The sequence below is a fragment of the Amphiura filiformis genome, chromosome 2 (genome assembly GCF_039555335.1).
Source record: "Amphiura filiformis chromosome 2, Afil_fr2py, whole genome shotgun sequence".
In the NCBI taxonomy this organism is placed as follows: domain Eukaryota; kingdom Metazoa; phylum Echinodermata; class Ophiuroidea; order Amphilepidida; family Amphiuridae; genus Amphiura; species Amphiura filiformis.
Window position 1 is genome coordinate 8,170,056 of NC_092629.1, and position 25,959 is coordinate 8,196,014.

At 36.3% G+C, this 25,959-nt stretch overlaps 1 protein-coding gene across 1 annotated transcript in view; it reads right to left on the minus strand.

Moving 5' to 3' along the window:
• The window catches only part of LOC140145840 (uncharacterized), a 43,682-nt gene extending 21,343 nt beyond the window's left edge, over positions 1-22,339 (minus strand). The window contains exons 1-4 of the mRNA XM_072167525.1: positions 22,249-22,339; positions 13,931-14,045; positions 7,509-7,690; positions 5,070-5,216 (exon numbers count right to left, since the gene is read on the minus strand). Of these exons, the coding sequence (XP_072023626.1) occupies positions 5,070-5,216; positions 7,509-7,690; positions 13,931-14,041 (440 nt within the window). The 5' untranslated portion in view covers positions 14,042-14,045; positions 22,249-22,339. The remainder of the gene's footprint in view (positions 1-5,069; positions 5,217-7,508; positions 7,691-13,930; positions 14,046-22,248) is intronic.
• Between the last annotated feature and the right edge of the window lie 3,620 nt (positions 22,340-25,959).

Genomic DNA, 25,959 nt, shown 5'->3' on the forward strand with positions numbered 1-25,959 from the left:
CGTCTACCTTTGCCTTTTGTGGACGAAGAGACCGACGCTATCTTCAAGGTGGAGGATAAGTTATTGGAGAGTTTGCCCATCACTAGTAAGCTGATTAAACAGGCAACACAAACAAATCCAGTATTGTCTAGAGTATTAGAATTTACCAGAACCGGTTGGCCAGCAGAAGTTGAAGATTTACGATTGCCAACAAACCATATTTCCATCGCAGATACGAGTTATCGGTAGAGCAGGACTGTATTCTATGGGGATTGAGGGTACTCGTTCCAGAGAAATATCAGAAAGATATCCCGAAGGAGTTACATGTTGCACACCCAGGAATGGTCAGAATGAAAGAAATGGCTCGTATGGTGGCCTAACATGGATCGGGAAATTAAACAAACGGTTCGACAATGTGCAAGTTGTCAGCAAACAAAGAATAGACCAGCTCCTGCTCCATTGACACCTTGGATGTGGCCCGGATCTCCATGCCAACGAGTGCATATTGGAATATGGTCGTCATTTCTTGGTTATCACAGACGCCTATTCAAAGTGGCCAGAAATCATCCTGATGAAAAACAACACATCAGCAAGCTCAACGATTAAAATTCTGAAAGATTTGGTCAGCAGATATGGATTTCCGCTACAAATAGTCGGCGACAATGGTACACCGTTCCAAAGTGAGGAGTTTCAGCATTTTCTGAAAGTTCATGGTGTGAAGAGTGTTAGAGTCGCGCCATATCAGCCGTCAAGTAATGGTGCTGCAGAGCGTATGATGCAGTCTTTGAAGAGGAGTCTAAGTTCATCTAAGGATAGTAACCAAAGTTTGCAACAAAGGCTAGATAACTTCTTGATGTTCTACAGAGCGACAACGCATGCAACCACTGGTAGCACACCAGCCAGATTATTTCTGAGCAGAGAGATTTCATTAGTACGGCTCAATTTACAAGATGCAGTGACAAATAAGCTGAGTGTACTGAAATCAGCACATGACAAATACAGAGAGTTCTTCCCTGGATATTATGTTGTTGTCAAAGATTTTCGCAAAGAGGAAACTTGGTGGCCTGGTATCGTTACAGAACGTACAGCGCCTAAGTCGTACATTGTGACGCTTACGGATGGAAGAGTATGGAAACGACATGTAGATCACTTACGGCGAGGAGAGGTGATGTCATCGCGACAGGCTACTCAAAGCAATTTGCTACCAGCTACAGAGAGTGATTTGCCACTAACGCCGTGTCAAAGATCAGCTCGTGAATGGACTCCAAGAGAAACAAGTCCATATCTTCCGTCCCCAAGTGAAAGCACTAGTGACAAGACACCGGTAAATGTTCCAAATCCAGCGATAGTATCTCGCGGGACTGTTTCGGAAGCAGCAGCTCAAAGAAATGCACGTCCAAGTCCATCATCGGTGCCACGTCGCTCACGGCCGTATATATGTTTTAAAAGTTCAACTGTTTGGAGTTATGCACGTTTTTTTATGTGTGATGTACCCTGTATAATCCTATGTCATGAAATAGGGGAAGTTACCTTTCTAATCATGCAATAGTTTGTTTATTATGACTTTTCTGGAAATCTCCATGATGGAAATAACAGCATCATATGTGAAGACTATTTATGTCAAGGGGGAAATCCCTGAGACTGTAAAGAAAGAATGACATCACGGGAAAACCCCACAGGAAATGATGTAAGGTGAAATGTATTTATTTATTTATTTATTTATTTGGCTTCATACACTGGTTACAATATCAAATAACAAAGTTAGATAAAAGATGGATAAATATATTGCACAAAGTAAAAGTATAAAAGACATATATATATACATGTGAATAAAACCTACCACGGATCCAGCACATGTAGGAGAGATACCAGTGTAGAGGATTGGGATGAACAGGTGCATATCACCTCTAGGACCATCCCACCTCAAGATCAAAAAATTAATTAAGACACCCTACAAATAGCACAGCTGCATACGGAAACCCACGTACAAATGTCAGCCGGCCGAAAATTTAACTCAAAATGAGAATGCAAAAAATTAACCACATTGCTTTTAAAAACAGAAAAAGATGAAGAGGACCTAACACTAAGGGGAAGCTGATTCCAAATTGGCACAATGCGGTTAAAAAAACTGGACTTAAAAGCTTCCGTTTTGCAGAAGGGGATCCTAAGGCGCAAGGTGTCACATGTTGATCTTGTGTTGGGACGGTCTTGTCCAATCTCTGACTTGTAAAACTTGACATACTTGTAGACATCCAGATCGTAATTGTCAGACAAGGACTTGTAAAATAAACAAATATCAAGTTGCTCTCTACGAAGCGTGAGGGGTAACATACCCAGATGGCACAACCGCTCCCGATAATCCAGATCAGGATAGTGCATGATGAACTTGGTAGCTCGCCTTTGAACACCTCAAGATCACTCCTGATCAATGAATTATACAGGGCTTTGGTGATTTTTTCAGGTGCCTTAAAACCAACTGTGCGCATGATGAGACCCATTTTTATTGCACTTTTTACCAATCTGTTAATATGGTCGTTCCAATCAAGTTTGGATGTGACATCAACACCAAGGTCTCTGACAGATTTGATTGCACTAAGTTTTGTGTTATTCATAAAATAATCAAAATTCACTAACAAACGTTTCCTTGAAACAGTAATGACTTGGCATTTTGAGGGATGAAAATTTAATTCCCAAGTATTACTCCATTGAACAAGATGATGAAGATCTTCCTGAAGCAATTTGCAATCATTGACATTTTTTACATTAATGTAACATTTTGCGTCATCTGCAAAGAGTGCAACTTTTGCATGATGGACAATGCTAGGCAGGTCGTTGATATATAAAACAAAAATTAAAGGGCCAAGGATGGACCCCTGTGGCACTCCAGAAATAACAGGCAGCCAGTCAGAATAAACCCCATCAACAACGACCCTCTGCCGTGTGCCAGTTAAGTAAGCCCTAAGCCCTAAGAAATGGCAATGTCTATCATTAGAACATTGGGAAAATCCCAGATGGGGATAAAACACAATGTTAATAATAATTCTATGCAGACCTGTATCGATGTGATTGTAATATGTGACCCCTCGGCACAACTGAGCCCTGAAGTCGCCAATCATCATTTTTGAGATATTCAACCAAAATATTCTGCTTGAAATTAGCTTTAAAATGATGTATATCATGTCTATAGTACTTGACATTTAAGTAGTGACAACTCGCAATTATGTCGAGTTGTTAAGTTAAGTTCGATGGAGCATATCTCAATAGTGGTACTGGCGACATCCGGGCTCAGTTGTGCAGAGGGGTCACATATGTGGTTGGTGTAGTTATCTCTCAAAAATGAGAGCAATAATATTTAAGCTGGATACTCAGAAAGTATTACAAAGTGTGGCCATGGAGAATTCCTACAATGCTACAAGTTCAGCCTTTGAGCGATGAAGATTATGTAGATGGATCTCGTCAAGTGCGGATACCGTTGTTTGCCCACACGGCAATTGTTTTGTCCTCAACGGCATGCTGAAATTATGATTATTATTTTGGAGCTACGAAAATGGTAAGGTAAGACATAGGGTCTACTGCGGATTGTGTCGGACTTTATGAAAAAGGTTACAATTATTATCATCTGGATACAGATCTGACAGGCTGCAATAGCCTTTATCATTGAGACAGTGTTGAATGTTGATCTGGGCTAGTTAGCTAAAATGCTCACAGTCCAATTCCTTCAAAGAAAGGAAATTGCAAACCAGAATTATTTTATGTAGTCAATGCACTACTGTCTGCCAGTGTTGTCGGAGAAGACCTAGAATACGTCAAAGAACGTACTTCTTCCAAGAAAGGAATATATTTTCTTCTGCCGATTTGCTGAAGTCTGGTTAATGGAGCAACACAACTGTCAATATAAGTGGAGACAACTGCATCGCAGTCCTGCTTCGCAGCGCAAGGAGTTGAGTTTGAAGAAAGCAGCGCAAGGAGTTAAGTTTGGAGAAAGCAGCGCAAGGAGATAAAGGTTTGGAGAAATCAACGCCATTTTTGTGTGAGGATTTCATACGCAAGGATATTTAAAAACGCAAGTGTTCACTGGACTTCGCAGGACAAGTGAATAAGGATATATTACATAAGTCGTCCAGAACATTGCAGGAACTTTATGATCACCAAGAAGAAGAATGCTGGCTAAGTACTAAATAGTTAATAGGACTTGACCTGCCCGCTGGTACGGAGCAGGGGCTCGAGGCTGTTAAACCACCATTATGCACACAGAGATATACGGTATACACAAAACTAATGAGGAATGAGCAATTTTGGTGTCTTTTAGAGTTGAAATGATCAAAATCAAGGGTCTTTCGGAGCTCTATTTTGGTCAAATATAGGGGGTCTTTCGGAGCTGCGGAATCCAAAAAAGGGGTATTACTCCGTGTGTCTACGTAGCATGCATTCGGTGTATACCGTATACCTCTGTGTGCATAGGATGGTTAAACAGTCTTTGTCCTCCGAATCGGTATAGGCAGTTTGCTCAAAATACTGCTCAGATCCAAATTTGACATTTTGAGAAAATTGCACGTGATTTTAAGTAGTATTTGGTACGTACTTTATTGTTAATTAACCAATTAAAGCCAGAATGTATGATTTCGGTCAAATTTAAACTTTGTAATTCTTTGCCAAAAATTATCAACTAACAAAGAGGTTTAAAATCGAAATAATGAGGTAACATTAAGAAAACCGATTAGTCCCTTAGTTGTGGAGTTCTATGTGGAATTGGCAATTTGCCCGGTTTCATAATATAGAAACTGTAAGTTTTACTGTAATTAAAGAATGTCAGATTTACGTCTTTCACATTATATTTTAATACAATTACAATCATGCAAAAATTTGAAATTTGAGAAAAATTGAGGACGCCGCTATAAATCACACATAATTATATTTTGGCGGATTTTCTCGATATTTGGAAATATATTTTTGAAGGAAAACAAGATACTGCCAATTGCAGTTTTCTTTTTGATCTACTCGTGCAAAATACTAAATTTCACCTAGTATAATGCTCTTACCTATAGCTTTGGAAAATTGCTTTATATAAATAGAATAGAACCAATACATACTACACCATCATTTTTTTTGTCTCTGGAACCTTCATCGTATATGTTTTGCTTCCAATATCGAAGCCACCTTTGATATCGTAATCTGTACATTGCCACCTCATACGCGGTTGGTCCTGGTTGGTATCTTCTGAGTTGTATTCTAAACAACTAGAAGTAATAGAAAATAATAATAATTATTATACTAATAGTACTACTAATGATACTACTACTACTACTACTACTTCTTCTTCTACTACTACTACTACTACTACTACTGCTGCTGCTGCTAGTATACATGAATGGCCAATATAAGTGTGCTTTTTCATTTAATGACATAAAATTGGCGAAATATTGTAAGGAACACTTAAGGTTTTGACTTTTAAAACCTACATATTGGTCAACAAATGTGCTTTGTTGTCATGTTTAATTGTAACACTTTGGGTTGGTTAAACTGTTCATTCTTTCTTATTAAATATATTCAGTTTCCTCTTGTAGCGAGCAATCGTTCCCCATTGTGTTTATTTGTTCTTGTGCAGGATGCGTATCCCCATTACCTACGTTACTTGTGCTTAGATAGTTAGTTTTCAACAGATTTACCACATTCGCGTTCGCATTAAACTACACTATCAACCTTTCCATCTTTGCTAGTGTATTTTGTTTACTATGTCTAGGGATGTTGCAAAAGAAACTAGGGAAATAATTGATAGAATAGGGAATGAAGATGGGAGGATCATATATAGGTATGTCGCGGCGAGTCTTCGAAACTGTCTATGCTGATACTAATAACGTTTTATACACTGGTTTAGACGAGTATTTGTTTCGCATTTGTAATTTTCATTTTCAAATGACTCATTTAGGGAATATATATAGCTCTTCTTGCTATCCTTTGGCTCAAATGATAAGGTAAATGTGGTTTTATTAAGAGTATTTCCCTACAAATGATTATACGTGAGTTTAACGTGACATGGAGCAAACAATCACCTCTCTTCAGGGACGTAAGAACTTAACTCGATATTTTGACATTTAATGTAATTGAGCTTAATAACGTATAATATTTTACCTTTAAATGTTTAATTATAGTACAGACTTGACATTTAATATGGAATATTTTTCACAAAATTCCAAGACTGGACTGGAAGGGGTCTGCATAAACCGCACGGGCTAAATTTAATTGGGGTGTATCGGGAGATGGTATAAAATAATTGTTTGATAGAAAATGTGCGTTGCATGAGTTTACATTATGATGCTCATAATGTAGCGAATTTGCCTAAATGGCGGATTTAGGGAGGCTGAAATTGAGCTTTGTGGGGGACACAATTTCGGACTTTATGCAACATTGTTCTGTTATTATCAAATTTATAGGGGTTTGAAGTAGTATTTCGTAAACTTCGTCAGCAATTGGCATTCAAAACGGTTGAAATACGCTTGCAATGTACCAATTTTTTTGAACGTGGGAGGAGCTTAAAATATGGCTCATAAAAGTGTTACGTACTCAGAAAGTTTGAATGTCCCCCTGAGGCCAAATGTTATAAACTTACAGTACAAAATAACTGCGCGGATTCTTGGTTGTCCAATCATCTCACGCTGTTTCTTTGTGTACAGTAAGTTTATAACATTTGGCCCCAGGTGGCCATGCAAAATTTCTTAGTGCGTAACACCTTTCAGAGCCATATTTTTAAAAGCTCCTCCCACTTTCAAAACTGGTAGATTACAAGTGCATTTCAGGTCTGACGAACACTTATTGTATTTAGGTTCAGTAAATATCACCTCAAACCTCAATAAATTTGATAATATCAGAATAATGTTTCTCAAATTCAGATATTTTACCCCCACAAAGATCAAATTCAGTATCCTTAAATCCACCATTTTAGGCTAATTCAGTACATTATGAGCGTCATTGTGTAAACTAATGGAAAGCACATTTTCTGACAAACAATTAATTTACATCACCTCTCTCGACACATCCCAATTAATATTTACCCCGTGCGGTTTGTGCAGACCCCTTCCAGACCAGTCTTGGAATTTTGCCAAAAAATATTCCATATTAAATGTCAAGTCTGTAGTAATAATGTGTTATACACTGCTTTAGACGAGTATTTGTTTCGCATCCGTAATTTTTATTTTCAAATGAATTCTTTAGGGAATAAATATAGCTTTTATTTCTATCCTTTGGCTATTTGAATAATAATAACACTGAATAAGAATAATAATAACACTGAATAATAATAATAATAATAATAATAATAATAATAATAATAATAATAATAATAATAATAATAATAATAATAATAAATGTAATAATAATAATAATAATAATAATAATAATAATAATAATAATAATAACAATAATAGTAATAGTAATAATAATAATAATAATAATAATAATAACACTGAATAATAAATTACACAGTAAGCGGGGGAAGTGGCGTCACTGTATTATATACTATTATAAATACTTGCTTTGTACAGTGGTCACCCTCTGGAGCGCACCCGTTAACATCACCATCACCACACTTCAGATAGCCCCTTGTTTTTTGATAACGGCCAATGCCGCCGCATTTAGAATGGTCTCCTGGTCTTACTGAATCATCGTCTGGAAACCCCCGAAACCCATTGAAACTGAAAAGGTATGTCACTTCCACCTGAAAAGTTTATAATATACACCAGACCAATGTGTTCTCATCTAGTTAATAATATTATATATTAAATGACTATGTTGACCAAACAGCAAAGTTTATGGTAGGAATATGGTTATGTGCCTTAAGGGCTCTGGTATGAACGTATCGACAGTATATTTTTGTGGGACATGATAACACCTCAGACATATCGAATTGAATTCTGAATACGAGGAATGTCCTTCTGATATCAAATAATTTCATATAATAATTTGTCATTTTTATTATATCGCGAATTTCAAAAGGTCAAAATTAATTAATACACTGTAAAAATCGGTGACGTGTGACGCGTATAGAAACTAAATATATGACATGTGGCGCGTTTAGAAACTGAACACATTGTTTAGCTGGAAAGTGTTTAGCTGGTTAATACATAAATATAAATTGATATGCTAAACATAGTGTTTAAAATTGGTTAACATCTGACGAGTTTAGAAACTACACATGTGACCGAGAATGTGACTTGTTTAGAAACTGAACACAGTGTTTAGTTGGGATATGATGCAGTCATGTCTACAGTAGAATTCACCGCGACCTTTGCAGGACTTAAACCCCATTAAAAGCTATTAAACCAAGATAACACTCATTGAAAACAGCTCAACTGATTAAATCAGATCTTCTCTGGTTGTGCACATGTGTCTGTTTTATATGTGCGGTATCGCAATGAGCTGGTATTTATAGCTTCAGTTGGGTAACCGATTATAAAGGAAACGCAAGGAAACAATGGTATGTGGACCTTTGTTCACGAAATGAGACAATGGCCTGCTTTTTGTTAACCAGCATTCTTGAAATGAGCAACATAATGATTGTTGACTTAACACGGTTTGAAAATAATTTCTTCATATTTTTGGTCTTATCTGTCGTTTACATATCCTTCCTAAAACAAAAAAGTACGAATATTTCCAAACATCTAAATTAGCTAAAAATTTAGGACATGTTACAAAACTATATTTTCTAGAATTTTAGAAGAGTACTTTTAATATTGGCCGGTTATTTTCACACAGCGACGTTAACTAGGCAATGTACTGTTACCTATAACATACACTAAAACACCAAAGTACGCATATTTCCAAACATTTAAATTAGCTAAAAATTTAGGACATGTTACAAAACTATATTTTCTAGAATTTTAGAAGAGTACTTTTAATATCGGCCGGTTATTTTTCACACAGCGACATTAACTTGGCAAATCCCCATACTTCTAACGTACGCTATTTGTAGAGGTCACTCGTCAATGGTAAGAGCACTGTGTATTGTGTATAGGAAAACGGACACCAACTACAGTATGAAACTTGCTGTGTTCAGCTTGGCGGGCAGGCTGAATATAGCTAAAAGACATGTGTTTCGACATCACCGGGAAAAATCTACCTTGAAGTTACATCTTTCAGAGGTTAGTTGTTCCGGTTATAGCTCATAGGTGAACAACTACTTTGCTAGTGATTGCTACTAGGTGAATTGCTGCTAAGGTAACTGTAAATAAACATGTTCTGCATGACAAGACTTTTATCATCAATAAGCTTATAGAACAGCCTGATGAATTCTGCAACCTTGTCTTGATAGCCTGGCTACACGAACTGGGAACTTGGGTTAGGAAAACAGAAGCAGCCGTCATTATCTATAAGCGAAACTTGGCTTGAAGATTCTGTGACTGATAGTGAAATAATGATAGACGGCTACTGTGTTATAAGAAAGGACAGAATTAGAAAAGGGGTAGGGTTTGCACTTGGATCAGAAATTACATTGCGTTTAGGAATAGAGATGACTTGACCAATGATAGCTTAGAAACCCAATGGTTTAAGCTTTTATTACCAAAAACAAAACCAAATGTGATAGGCACTGTTTACCCTGAGCAGAATGATTTCTTAGAACATTGTTTTAATGTAACTGATTTAACTTATTTCATTTACCCCTGCAAAATGGGAAATTGATTTTGTGAATTAAGTATTGCATTTTGCTTGAAATTGTGACTATGCTGATATTTTCATGAGCATGTTTGTGAATATTTAATTATGCATGTTAATTAGCATATTTATTGTCAGATACATTGTAAGGATGCACCGTGTAGTGGTATATAGTGTTCCTTATTTAATGACATTCGTATTCGATGCATTGTAACTATTTGTTTACCACTGTTTTATGGTAAAAATTTTGAAGAAAAAACAATTGTTAAAACATGGAAATGGTTGAAGAAAGTAATGTGTTTTCTGAAATGTGGTTAATTACCACTCGGGTATAAGCCCACCCCTGTAGAGGGCAGATTTCACTTCAAACAATCACCACCATTTGTATATGCCCAATGTACAAGTAATTTCTATCTTTTATGTCAATTTCTTACAATTATAAGTGTGGAATGTTAATTATCAACTGATATTTTTTATATTTGTTCTCAAATATGAGAGCAAAGCATTGATTTGATTTAAGACCTTGGACAAAATTTAGTACTGGGCTTATACCTGAGTGCACCCTTGTTCCCAGAATGTTTTGAAAAATAGGGGGTGGGTTTATAGCCGAAGGTGGGCTTATACCCGGGTGGTTAAGGTAATAAAATGACAAAGAAAATGTAAGTTTTTTGTATGTTTGTATACAACAATTGTAGCACTAGGCAGTGCATCAATGACATGATCATATTTTACGAAAAATGGTGTAGGAATGAAATACTGTCATGTTTTGGTTGAAATCACAATAACATATCACAAGATTAGGTATGTGATTGAAAATCCTAAACACTTCTTGGCTAAACACGTTGTTCTAAACATACCATGTGTTGATTGTGTTCAGTTTGAACAGTCAACACCATGAGTGTTAAGAAACTAAACACTATAATGTCCAGGTCAACTAAACATGATATTGTTTAGTTTCTAAACATGGTGTTGTCACAGTGTCTAATAAGTGTTACAGGTAATTAAACATGTCACAGTGTTTAGTTTCTAAATTCTGTGACATGTTTAGTTTCTACAGCAGTCAACACCATGTTTAGAAACTAAACACTATAGTGTTTAGTTTCTAAACACGGTGTTGGCTGTTATAGAAACTAAACACTGTGACATGTGTAGAAAATAAATATTGTGACACGTTTCATAAGTGTTACAAAAATGTGTTTAGAATCTAAACACTTGAATTTTGCAGTGTTTTTTCAGAAGGACATTCTTCGTATTAAGAATGCAAATCGATATGTCTGATGTGCTCTCATGTCCTACAAAAAATACTGTTCAAACGTTGCTATCCGATCCTTTAACACATAGGTAATATTTCACCTCCATTTATTATTTTATTTTTATTTAATTATTTTATTAGATCTTATTTTGTTTGCCTGGGGAACAAACTCAGTGGTCCACACTGATTTCCAGTTTGGCCCAGGGGTCAAACAAAACACATCAACATACAAATGAAATACATTACAAAAGAATTAGAAAACATGCATGGATTTAACAATTATTATCAATTTGTAAATTGGCGGTAATGAATGACAATAATCGGGTTTTGTTTTGGGCCTCGGTATTTTTCCTCGGGAGCTACCGTTCCCTCGGCAAAAATACCTCAGCCCCAAACAAAACCCTCCGATTTCACACAATGACGGCTGTGACTAGAAGCAACTTTGTGGAAAATATTGCACAGGGGAGGTCGGAATAGGTTACAAAGGCATTAGTATGCCATTGTATTGCGATGGAAATTACGGCGGCAATCCAGTTTATCCCATTTCAGGTCGTTGAGAAGTAGATTATAGATTTGTAGATTATATGACTATAATGTGGGACATTGGGTCTGTACCCTCTTCTGCAAAATAAAATAAAAACCAAATTGACGATTTTTAGCGGTTTCGACTACCAGAAACTCCACACCACCCACTCTCTCAACAATGGCCAATACAGGGTGATTAAAAATGAAGTAAACTCATGTTTGCGGCACTTTTGTACAAAATCTAGCACGAATCCGCTGCAAATGAAAATATCATTGAAAAAAGCAGAAAATGAACGTCTAAATTTAAAAAAAAGAATGGTTGTATTTGCTTACTGCAAGTTATACTCGATTGAATAAAATCACCAATTTCTGCAGCTGCACACAGCGGATAGTGTGTTGACTGGTATAGTGCGATACACACCGACATCGCCTGGCTAATAATTATTTGATGCAGCAGAGATATTCAAATAAATACACGGGATCGATACACGTGAATTGCTCTGCACGATTTTGATATCAGACGAAAATCTTCGGATACCGGGTTGGAAAATGATGAATATCTCCCGTAAATGATTTTTCTCAAGAAACCAGATGTGGTCTCATACACTTGAAAATACGTTTTGAACAGATATGATAGTCGTTAGTTTGCGCTTTGAGAGAGTAGCTTGCGTCTTGAGCTGAAAAAGTGACCAAAATTCAAGATTTTAAATAGCGCAGCGTAGAACCTCGTGGAGGTAGTCTAAGGCCAGACTATATGTGAGGGGACGCGGCGAATTAGCCGTAAACTCGGCAAATTGTATTCTCAGTTAAAGTGCGACAAGTATCTTATCAAACGCTGTTTAAATCAATCAATAATACTACTGCTGAAGAGGATAATAAGCTTCTACCTATTTCTATAGAAAAATTCTTGTCTTTCTTTGCTTTGGCTAAATCCTGTTCAAGTGGTAGATAACAAAGCATTATATTTTGTCTAGGTATGTACAATCAACAATGAACAATGAGAGGATATTTCTGAACCTCGTTGACTTGGGGATGATTTGAAATGACCGCCAATTATGACTGTTGGATATTTATTACCAGAAATGTAGAAAAAGAGACACATGTAGAACCGATAAAAATACAATTTTGTCGAAGGAACAGAGTTCAACAAATCATAACCCCGCTTTTGGATATCGTTTGAAGTCAAATGATATACCATTTTAAAGCTTATGGTATATATTTTCTAAACACGAAATAAAACAAAATTGACCGGGGCCCACTTTACGGTTGATTCGCCGCGTCCAGTCACATATGTGGGCATCACGAACATACAGGATCAACGAGTGTCAGACCGACTGACACAAACTGGCTGTGTATGAGACTATCGTAGAGACAGTCTATAAGCATATGACAATTGCGAATGTATGCTCGCTGACCGTACAGAGGTCAGTCACAGGCTAATGTCATTAGCCTTAGTCGGATGTCCTTCAGCCTACTATGCATTTAGAAACTATTAAACAGGTGGGAATACAATGGCCATCCGTGGCTGTGGATTCAACCTAGCATGGCATTTTCTGCCATGAAGATATCGGGCCGATGACACTGTGCGATATTCAAAGGCAAAATAAAGTTGTGTGGCAGGAGTGTCTCGATCAACAATGCAAAGTGGGCTACATTATGGCCTAAAGACGGGCCATTTCAATTCTATCATATTGCACTTCACACAAAGAAACGAACCAAGTAGGCCTACAATATGGCATTTCAATTATGGCGACAAAGTTTCATGAAACTAGAAGTCCGCATGAAGTTAATCGTCTCTTCCGTCTTCAATTTTCCACAACTGATCGGATATCAAAATATAATACATGTAAGTACGCAAGCTTCGAAAGTGTGTAGCTTTAGGGTCTGGAAGACCGCGAAATGCTAGATCGCAAGTAAACACTGCTAGAGTTAGGCATGTGTTACAATTAGACATATGATCGCCAACTCAAGACGCACGCAACGCCCTACGCAACATTTCCCAAGCAAGTTTCAGTTGGACCATCCAAAAGACTATGACTAACACGAGCTATAAGAGTTTATGATGGTTATACGAGGAGGTATCCATACAAACTGCAGCATTGTCGTAGATTTTGTATTTGAATATAGCGCCACACCAATCAATACATGCGCGTATTTTTGTGTGGGGTTTGGGGCGAGAGCCCCTGGGGTTTACCCCAGGGGGCTCGCGCAGGGGGCGGCAAAAAGAAGGGGCGGCGGAAGAAGCAGGGGCAACATTTTTTTAGATGGGCTACACCTTAATTTAGACGTACAAATCTGCTCTTTTCATAGATATTTAAAAGTGCCACAAACATGAGTTTACTTCATTTTGAATTACTCTTCTAGTCACATTATTTTGTCATTAAATTAGGGCGAATAAAGTTAGCTCGAAAATGTTTCATTTGAGTGGCATGGCACACAATTCAAAACCTAGATGCCTTCTCATGTTTCACACAGACAGGATATATGCAACAAAACTAATCAAAAAATAACATGATGACAATAACTTACCCTGTCATTTCCAAGGGGGACCCATTTAACGGTCCCTCCCTGAAAGTGAACGCCAGAGACAATGGTTCCTCCTCCAAGGAGCGATATTATTATCGCTAATAGCACTGCCATTTTGCTGAAAAATAAATATACAAAAATTAAAAGAAACTATGAAACAAACATAAAGGTTGTCACCAAAAATCTGTCACAACATATTTATGATATCTTAAAATCTGTTTCAAACAGTCCGTTTTAAAGTTGCGATGAGCCCCTTGGGACAAAGTATATTCTTATTTCTTTGAAATTCCTAGATCTATACTGCACACAAAAAGTATTCGAACACCTAAACAAATATCTTAAAGGCGCCACTCGACCTAAGGTACCAAATAAGGTAATCATTTAATGTGTAATTTTGTTCTTCGGATGTTGATGCCACATTTTGCACAATCCTACTTAATTTATTCCAAGTTATACCGAATTGAATGAGAAAAGAGAGCATTTCAAAAGTAACAAACAAAAAGAGCTATTTCAACACTCACTCGCCGTACTTGTGTTTCGAGAGAAAAGTAATTTTGTCAAGCTATCTTTTTATTCAAATTCGTATATATCTTAGGAAAATAAAATCACATTGTGCCGAATGAGGTATCAAAATACACAAAATTCCCAATCTATTGATTACTTAATTTGAGAAATAGCTTTAGTGTATTTAACCTATTGCTTTTGTTTTAAATGTTTGGAATCTTTTGGAATCTTTTTATGTGCAGTATAATTTTCAATTAGTATATGACATCATAGAGACAACCCTTCAACGGATATTACTGCAATGTGTAATAACATGGATGAGAAGGATTTAATAGTAGATCCTGAGAGAATAGAGAGTCTGCGAAATTTACTTCGACTTCTACATCAACTTCATATAAATATATCCCAAAAAGAAACTTCCAGTTTGATTTTGGTCCATAAGTCAAAGATGAGGGTCTTACGAGGGTCACTGTTATCTTACGTGCCAGGACATTGAAATTATTTATTGTTATACTCTTACATTTTGGCTACAAAGTATAAGTTATTTGAGAAAAATGTGATTTCGGCTGTTAAGATGTGTTGGTTTGTGTCGGAAACGGTCTGAAAAGAAAGGCTAATTTTGATTAAAAAGGTCGCGAACATCTATATGGAAATCTTTTCAGATTTATTTTTGAAAATGATTAAATTGTTTTTTGTTAAATAATTTAATTAATATCTAATGCTTGCAGATGATACAGTTTTACTGGGTATCGTGAATTTTGCACAACAAAACCGATACATGTTCAGAATAGCCCACGAATTGACCCTCTTCCATAGGTTGTTGACTTCGATCGGGTCAGCACTTGTTGGTTCAAGTCATATTAATTGGTTCATAAGTTAAAATCAAATAAGTCTTATGCACAGTTTTTGTATTTTGTAATCATATACAAGGTTATTAACAAATTTTCCATCTTATTTCCACGTTAAGGGATCTAAAATGAGCGTTTATTGCGTTTCGACAGTATTTTTTGTGGGACATGAGATCACCTCAAGCCTATCGAATTGCATTCTGAATACGAAGCATGTCTTTCTGATATCAAATAATTTTCATTTTTTTAAATCACAATATAATACAAATTTTATGACAAATTATAAAAATTTGATATTTTTCAAATTTTTGATATATAACAGTCCTCGAAGTAAATTATATAAATCTAATGATATATTCTTAAAGTGTATGTAGCAGGGAGGAAAAGCCGACGGTCAATTGAAATTTTGACCTTTCATATTGAAGATATGGATTTTTTCCCAAAAGACCTATTTTTTTTTTGTGTTTTGGGAAAAAAATCCATATCTTCAATACGAAAGGTCAACATTTTCAATTGATCGTCGGCTTTTCATCCCACCTACATACACTTCAAGTATAAATCATCAGATTTATAAAGTTTACTTCAAGTACTGTTAAATATCAAAAATATCAATTTTAATGATTTGCCATAAAATGTGTATTAAATTGCGAATTTCAAAAATCAAAATTATTTGATATCAGAATGACATTCTTCGTATTCAGAATGCAATTCGATATGTCTGATATGCTCTAATGTCCCAAAATAAATACTGTCCAAACGTTCATACCCCAGCCCTTAAGATGCATCAATTGCTTAAAATAGGACGTAATTAAGAATTGCCTTTAAACGTGATCTAGTCAAAATCTATCCAATTTCAGTAACATTTTGTGTGTCTGCTGAACCCTTTGATGTTTTCTTCTCATATAAAATATGTTTGATTTTGTTTTGAAGTCCCAATGTATGCCAGGGAGCTCAAACACCACCAAAATATTTATCCTGAGTAAGCAGTTGGACAACTGAGTAAGCAGTTGGACAACCACACCTACCAAAAGTTACAGATAAATTTATTTTGCACAGTTTGATACCTCATTTATCCAAATCGAGTCAGAATTGATGACAGAATGACCTTTTAAATTTAACAATCCAGAATTTTAAAGTTGCAGTGAATTCATATTGATATGGTTTTCCTACTTCTCAATATTCTTCATAAAGGTACATAATAACAGAGACGGATTAAGGCTGTTTGACTTCACGTCGAAACCAAAGTTTCTCTAAACAGTATGATTTTTACTTGGAAGGCACCTGATGACAGGAATGTAAGCCCTTCATGCTTTAATTTCATGTATTGATTATTGCTGTGATCTTTGATTTAACACCCGTCTTTGACTCATAGACCTAAATTAAAGCGAACGTTGAATTGCTTACTGCACCAACAGCGTCTACATTAAATACATAGATGCGATCGCTAGGCGATGACCTTCTAAATGCGGATGATGTTAAGAGCTGCTGGCAAACTAGCCATCATATCATTTTTCCGAACGGTTCTGATTTTTGTACTTAGTAATATATAATTGGCTTGTTTTGATTTGTACCAGTGTGTTCATTGTGTATATTATTTGAGTGAACCTGCGAAAGGTAATTTCGACCTTTAGTCTTTTTAGATCGTATCGCATTTATTCAATAAAGTGTTTACATATTTAAATGACATAAGCTTTCAACGATAGCTATTACACATTAGTTTTCACTGCCTGAACAGAATAGTTCATGTCTCACCTCCTTTGCCAACCAAATCGACGGTAATAACTCTTGTAGTGAGGGATCAACATTTAATTACCTCAGGCAAAACATACTTCCTGCATGGGAACTAAATACCAAACAAGGTCATTTTAATATAACTCATTGACCCATCTGGGTCATATACTGCCTCTAGCTATAATGACAGCCTGGTGATCTGGACACCTCATTGATAAATACTAGCCCCAGGAGGGAATTCAAGTTGTGATCAATTCTCTTCAGGCAGTGAAACCTAATGATTTCATAAAAGCGTTTTAAAGATATGATCTTGATTGCACAAATAGTTGCAGGACCAATTTTATGGCAATTTTTGTGTGCGCCCCTCTATGGATCAATTATTTGTCCAAATCAAAACATATTTGTGACCGTACACCACGAATGAGCCGTACATGTCCTCAATTGTATTCTGAGTTACAGTGTAAAATGGGCATGAAGGTCGTATTCATAGGTACCTCAATTTGGTGCTACGTGTACCTCATTTAATGAGATACACGTAGCACCAAACTGAAATACCTATGAATATGACCTTCATGCCCATTTTACACTGTAACTCAGAATACAATTGAGGACATTTACGGCTCATTCGTGGTGTACGGTCACATTTGTAAAAAGTGAAATATGCTTCGTATAAGACATTTTCTAAGATTTTTCAAATGTCTTAGAATTTTTTAGATCATTTGTTTCGGTTTCGCGCGTCAATGAAATCCCCCAATTACGCCTGTGTAAGTTCACAAAACCAGGTACCAGACAAGCAACAGATAGAGCACAGTTCGCATATGCGCTGCACCCAGTTGTGTGAACGCCAAATATTGAATGTTTATGAGTACAATGGTAAGAATATTTTCATGGGGCGAAATATGGACGGTTCCATTCAACGATGCTTTGAATGGAACAGTTCATATTTCACCGAATGAAAGAATAAAAACATTCAATAATTGTTTTATATGACTCATATAAAAATTCTTTTTCTCCCACTTAATTTTATAATTCACCAGAAAAACAAAATAAATTAAAAAAATATTACATACTGTATTTATTTTAGAAGCGACACCCATACCTATAATTAGCGAGTCGGGGTAGTCTCCTTGCGCGATATACGTTCGCGTCTGTCAGCGTTGCCATGGTAGCTGCGAGTGCATGCAATGGAAAAATGACTAAAAAAATAAAAAATAAAAATGTAGATATTTATATAGCGCTTACAACGACTGTGACTACCCCTAACAGCTTCCCATTGCACCTGGGTGGGGTGAGGCAAGCGAGGGAAAGCGCTTTGCCCAAGGGCACAACACGGTGGTGGGACGGGAATCGAACCCACGCACGTCGAGCAAGCTCTCGGATTATGAGTCCAAGGCCGTAACCACTGAGCCACCGTGCCCACTATTGCACGGGCGTGGAGGCAATCAACTGATAAAAATCTTTGTATAAAATCAATCCACCATGTTCTGAGTCTCGCCTATTACGAGCTGCGTGTTACCTTAAGATTAGCAGAACGTCTCTTTATGAGAGATAGCGTTACGATGTGGCGCCTTTATACGTGCGTGTAGTATGCTGTGATTCCAAGTACAGTGACATCACGTCAAATCTCGAGGTGACAAGTAGTATGAAAATTCGACCTTTTTAAGAGTAATTTGTTAAGAGCTCGAATAGCGACGTTTTTTAGTATTGATTGTGGGACCTTAGAGCACATCGGACATATCGAATTGCATTTTGAATACGAGGAATGTCCTTCTGATATCAAATAATTTTGATTTCTTCAAATTTATATACATATTTTATGGCAAATGATTAAAAAATGATATTTTTGAAATGTAACAGACCTCGAAGTTAATTATATAAATTTTATGATATGTACTTTTAAAAGTGTATAGCTGAGATGAAAAGTTGTCCATCATATAAAATTGTTGACCTTTTGTATGATATTGAAGATATAGATTTTTTACCAAAACACCAAGAAAATGTAGATGGGGGAAATGTTTATCTAAAATTTTTAAGTTTATATATATCATTGGATTTATAAAGATTACTTTAATTAGTAGATCTTATCTACTATTTCCATAATGCAATAAGATATGTCTGATGTGCTCTCAGGTCCCACAAAAATACTGTATAACCTTGCTATCCGATTCCTTAATGATCTACGTGTATAATAGTACGTTGTAATGCTATACCATATGATAAAGAACAATTAATATCAAATAAGTTGTTTGCACTCACGAGCAATAGAGGCCTTGCATGTGACGTATCATCCCGTAAATATGGCGGACTACTCAAATGCATTCAACAAAAGCATGATTGCAATCTACCGTGACAGTTCGTCTCGCTCATATAACCCTGCACTACGATCGAATAGGTTGATGACAACATTTGATTGAATGGACTGCACTCCGCCATAACTACGGTGAAGGACACCGGTTCAAATCCTTTGTTTGGAGCCAATCGATAAAAGAATGCAAGGCCTCTATAGAGGTTATCCACTTTACTCATGCGTGACTTCTAACAAAAGGCACTGGTTCCCGTAGTATTCCTCATTCAAACTAATTCAATGCACGACCTCGGAGTTACCTGCATGACTTTGGCGGGCTATTTTGAAATAGTCATGGTTGCACATGCAGGTACTTCTTTGAAAGTCCTAAACAAGGTATAGGAGTCGCTGGTAGGATATGCAGCTTATAGAACACGGATAACCTCTATTATTGTGAGCACCATAATACTTTAATTCACATTTAAATGCACGGACCTTATTTCATGATCAAAGAAACATAAAATACATCAGTACACAGCGTGCGGCTCACATATATTTCAAAAAATTAGGGGCTCTCTTTGTTTAACCGACAAATAATATTAGTTGAAAGCAGAATATTTAACTAAGGGAGTGTTCATAAATACTTTGGTGGGGGGGGGCTGGAAAATTTTTTTTTTCATGTCGAAAATTTTTTTAACCCCCTCTTCGCGAACCCAAACCTTTTTTGACCCCCCCTCTTATTGGACCTAAAACTTTTTTGACCCCCCCTCATATAGGTTCAAAACTATTTTGACCCCCCCCCCCATCATAATGTACCATTCTACTAATTCAATTCTACTACCATTCAAATGGCATTAATGGTATTAAAATTTGTATTCAAGTGCAATAAAATTGTACGCATGTCATTGATGTGGAAGCTAAACAAATGAAATTTGATGTAAAAGTGGATAACATAGGCGCGAAGCGCGCAAAAATGTGTACTTTGGGGGCTAAAATGGCCAAATATGAGCTTAATTTGGTCAGAAACACACATACAAGCGTCAACATTGGGGAGATGGTTGAATGTGCCATCCCCCGGGATCTACGCCTGTATGTTTACTACGCCTATGTATTTTAGCCCAAAATACAGGGGCGTAGCAAGTTTTCTTGGTCGGGGGGTGAATAAAATTTCGGGGACACAGACGAGAAAATAAATTGCAGTTGCAAATACATATACCGGTTTTGTTTTTTAGAGAGACTGTACATGTATTTGAGCTTCAAAAAAAGGCTTTATTGGGACAATACGCGTGCAAAAATTGTGTATTTCGCCCATGATGGGATGAAAATGCCTTTATTGTGACAATGTGGGAACACAGCGTGCAAACATTTTGTATTTTACACTATTTTGGCCCATGATCGGGTTGAATTTATATGGAATATTGTCTAGGCCCTATAGCATTGCATTGTTTGTTGCATCGTATAATTTTCATTTGTCCATGCTAATCTCCTTTTTTTGTCAGAGGGCACTTTTCTCTTTCATTTTTGTCAGGGCCCTTCCGCCCCTGTCTACACTACTGCCGAAATGGTGTGTTTTGCTCTTAAATTGATGGGCCAGTTCGCATAGCGCAAAATTTTGCAATTTTACCCCAATTGGGCACAAAACATGGTGCTTTTCGATGTGCTAAAAAAAGTTGCACATGGCAATTATTATTATTGCTTTATTTTTTCTTCTTTAAGGATTTTTAGGGGATGTCCCCCCATGGAAAAAAATTAGAGGGGGACGTGTACCCTGTTTCTCCAAGTCTCCTCCGCCTATAATTGTAATGCAACATGATTTAGTTGTATATATTAGTGATAATAAATGAATAATCTGTACTACATGAAACATTATTGTAAAAATTGTCAACACTAAAGAGCAAAGATATTGCAGCTTTTAGTGATTTAAAGAGCTGACCAGAAAGAACTGACACAAACCTTAAAATTAAGTTATAGACGACAATTTTTAACACTGGATCAAATGTACTTTTGTTCTGGATTTATAATACGGGAACATTTGCGCGCGCAGCGCGAGAAATTTTTTACACCCCCCCTACATGCCGAAAAACTTTTTAACCCCCCCTGTTCATACACCCAAAACTTTTTTAACCCCCCCCTATTCACAACTCCTAAAATTTTTGACCCCCCCTACATATTTTCCAGCCCCCCCACCAGAGTATTTATGAACACTCCCTAATGGCGCAAACGGGCTCCCTTGACATAGCTGGAATTTTAGGCACAAACTAAAAATGTCTCTTTACGGACACTTAATAATAATGTTGGAATTTTCAGAGAAGTGAGCTCTCTATTAAGTTTAGCATCCTGCAAATGGTAGTGAGCTTTGGCAAAAATTGCACATTTCAAAACGAGCGTGTAGAAGGATTCCAATATCACAGATATACATTTGAAGGTCATGTGGTTCTTGAGTTATGTTGTAAAGAGGACTGAAACTACAGCAACTTCGTAAAACGTACAAACTCATTAACAACAATAAATCAAGCAAGTTTTCAAGTATATGATATGTGGACTGAAATTCTGCCAAACAAGAAATTTACGTGAAATTTACCCTAAGGCAAATGAGTCCATGTGTGCGAAATTAGGAGAATTTTTACGCTAATTACGTAACACAGCGGCTTTTATTCCATCCCATTTAAACACCTACATCCAAATATAATGGTAATATAATAAAGTAAAAGTACAGAAAAGCGAAGTTTGTCCACTTTGTTTTAATGTACTTACCAATACCTCTACAATTGCTTTTGGACTATACTAGGAGTTTTCTGTATTTTGAAAACAAAATCTCTATATCTCACAGCAAACAAATCCTGACTTATCCGACATTTATACTACACACTACCAAAGAAAAGATATTTTCGATACCATTTTCTACTAGTCGAAAACAATTATACAAATATGTTTGGAGTACACCCTCTACTTACCGGTTTTCTGCCGATACCTGCGATATGAACTACACTTGAGATGAGCGCAAAGCAAACCACGATGTCCAACTCCCTACCAAATCTAATAAGGCATGTTGTTTTTATAGCTTAAATTTAATCTATAGCAGATGGCTTGGAACCAAATTAATAAAGGGTGATGAAATATAATACAGTTTAATTATGTATGTAATATGAGATACCTTAAAGGTTCGCCTAATGACGCTATGGGCTCTCTTGACATAAGTGGAAGTTTAGGCACATTGTACCCTCCCATAAAATTCCCACCAGCAAATAAAAGCACGAAACCTTAATTCTTGATGGAATTTCAGAGGAGGGAGCTCTCTATTGGCACATGAAATTTACCTCAACGCAATGGAGCCCAAAATGTGCCATTATGCGAATCTTTACGGTATATGACAAACACTAAGAACATTTCTAAATTGTTGTCAAAATGTTATTGGATATTTTATTGGAAACAATTCTTGCACAATAGTTTGTCAATACTTAAATAACATTATTTTAAAAGGTTTTGCTGAAAACTTTCTATAAAGTTATCATTTGAATGTTTGGACAAATCTATACTCTTTATAATTCTTATATCCCAACGGTTTAAAGGTTTTCTGGTAACCTTTTCGTAAACGTTATGTCTGCTGGATAAGCATAACACAATGTCTGATTTATATAGAAAATGCTAAATCCTCAAGTCGGATCCATGTATAGACGCAAATTTCATGATGGCTAATTTTAGTTTTCCTGCAGACTGTTCCATGTTAAGCATTTTAACCACAATCCAAAGCAAAATCTACCAATAATGCACAAATTAAAACACATTTAAGCAATGGTATCATTTGCAATGGTGCAGTTCTTTAACCTCGGCCTTTTAAGTTGCGAAGTACCCATTGCACTAAGAGTGTTCATGAACATTGGAGAACTGTGCTTTAGAACATGTAACTGAGACCGAAAACGTTATGCTTTAATTAATTTTTAACGATGGCTGATAAAAATGTCGGTCATATTCAAAGGCACATATAGGCTGTTATGTTATTAATTTTAACGAAGCGGATCAGTCTACTCATGTAATTTGAAACACGAGCGATGATAAATCTGTCGCAATTGGGTGATGTGTATGCAGCGATTAATAATTTCAACGCGTCGAAGCTCATAAACATGGTTTAAACATGAGCCATCACATTTCTACCAAATCTATAGACCATTCCTATAATTGGCATCTTCCTCCCGTTGATGGGGTGAGCATTCTTAAGGTAGTATTATCGGCTACGGTGTCATGCACAGATTTGGTTGAAAATGATACAGGATGTGTAGTTTGGTGAGAAAAACTTGCCTGCCAATTTTTAATTTTTGCCAACAAATCGTTTTTGAGTTATGCCATTTTTTATCATTAAGAAACCCCATTGACTTTGTACATAAAGTGGTTTTGACACTAAGCCTCGTTCACTAAAATTGGTATATTTGAAAATGGATTCTATGTTTAAATATTATTTTTTCTCCTTTATATCCCCTTTATAGAACTGATTTTTGGATCTTTTTATTACAAAAATGTTACCAAATAATTTTAGTGACTTTTTTCCAATATATTGGCCAGTAATAAAGGGGATATTTGAAGGTGATGTTAGTACTTGCTCAAATTTTCTTGATTTGATCTAGAAACACTGAATGACCCAATTTCATAATTATTGTCTGAGCTAACCATAGGGCCAATTTTAACAAACAAGGTGTCATATGAAAGGTTATTTAATTTAGAAACTTTTCTCGTCAGCTTTTTTTTAATAAAGTATTTCTATTTTAAGTTATGGGTGTTTCTAGATTTCGCTAATTTAAAAATGGAAGAAAAAAAAATTTCTCAAAAAATAAACACTTTATCAAAAAAATTCTGGCGAGAGAATTTAAATATTAGACTTATTAACCACCCCTTAAACTTTGGAAACCATATCACATTCCCTCTGGGCTAGCAATAAATATTTGTAGAAAAAATTAGGGAATTTTCACAAAATGAAGAAAAACATAAGAAATGTTTCAATTTTCATGAAACATTAAAAATAAGTGGAGTAAAGACTTATCTTAAATTGGTTATACATTTGATGTGAATACATAATTCTGATTTGATATAGTGGCTATTTTCCTGCATGGGTCTATTATCCGAGGCTCCTATTGAGTTCGTAAGTTATGGTATTATAGAATTAGAAATTGAGATATCGGCCTTTAAAAATATTATTGACAATTATGTACATGCATAATATGTACATTGAAAAAATTAATGTCTGAAGAAACACAAGATGCCAGTTATACTCCGGTCTAAAGCTATAAGACAATATTTTAAACATTATTAATATGATAAATTTGCAACAAACCCAAATTGTTATTTTACTATTTCTCCATTTACGATCTTGCCCAAAAAGTGTCTCCTTTCGATATATCCCCGGGGGTCACTCCCATTGTGGCCTCTACACCATCCGCGATAATCAACTTTTGAAAAGCACCCTAAACAAGGATTTAACCCTTGGCTAAAACAATACCCTAAACAGGTGTTTTCACACCCTAAACAGGGATTTTATTCCTTGCATCAAATTTCATACCCTAAATTTCAATTCCGCGTATTAACAATTGCAGTTTTGCTACCCTTTTTTCCAATATTTCATGTTTTTGACACCCTTAACGCGTTACGCGCGTATCGTGCCTACCCACGAAAAACTACCCTTTTTACGCGTTTTCATTATCGCGGATGGTGTACAGGCCATAATGGGAGTGACCCCCGGGTATATACCACGTCACAAATTATCACGTTTTACACTTTTTGCTCCCTTAATATTAATGTTAATGATTAACCCCGGGGGCACTCCAACTTTGGAGGTGACGCGTATGTAGGGCTGTTAAGACCCCTTTTTCAGCATCGCTGTCACCCAAAGACCCCATATTTTTTACGAACACATGCTCTGTCCATGCTCTGTCACCCGAAGACCCCCTATTTTTCCATTTGATCTGTCACCCAAAGACCCTTAAAAGTCCAATTTGAACAGCAACTTTCATTTATCATCGATTTTGTTACTTATTTTGAAAAAACAAGGAAATTTGAAGCCATAACTCAATTTTCGAGGTTTCTGTGGCGCTTTTTCGGCTCTCACCCAAAGATTCCATTTAAAAAAAAAAGGTCATGTTCTCACCCAATGACCCCATATTTTTCACATTTTGCTCTCACCGAATGCCAAAAATCATGCTCTCACCCAATGACCCCATATTTTTTACATTTTGCTCTCACCGGATGCCCCTTAGTGCGAAAGTGCCAGCCCTACACCTATATCCATTTCATATTGAAGTGCCCCCCCCCGGGATTAACCCATTAACGGCAGAAAGTTGCCAATGTATATGGCTGTTGTACTCAATGTCCGGTCAACTAATGTAGGCTATATCCTAAATTAAACCTGTTCAGCGAAGACCACTGTTGACATGTGTAGTGTGTATCCTTTATGTACACAATCCTGTACACAGATGACAATGTCAAAAATGGTGCTGCTTTCATCAATCACTCCCTTTCTTTAGGAGACATGCTTCATTCGTGTTATTTCATAAACCAGACTTCAGCAAGTCAACTGAAGAATATATTCCCCTTTTAGAAAGAATGAGCACTTTTTTGTGCTCGTAATCTCCGACGTTATAATTAGTAGGACGCCTTTGTATTTTAAACAAAATCTGAAA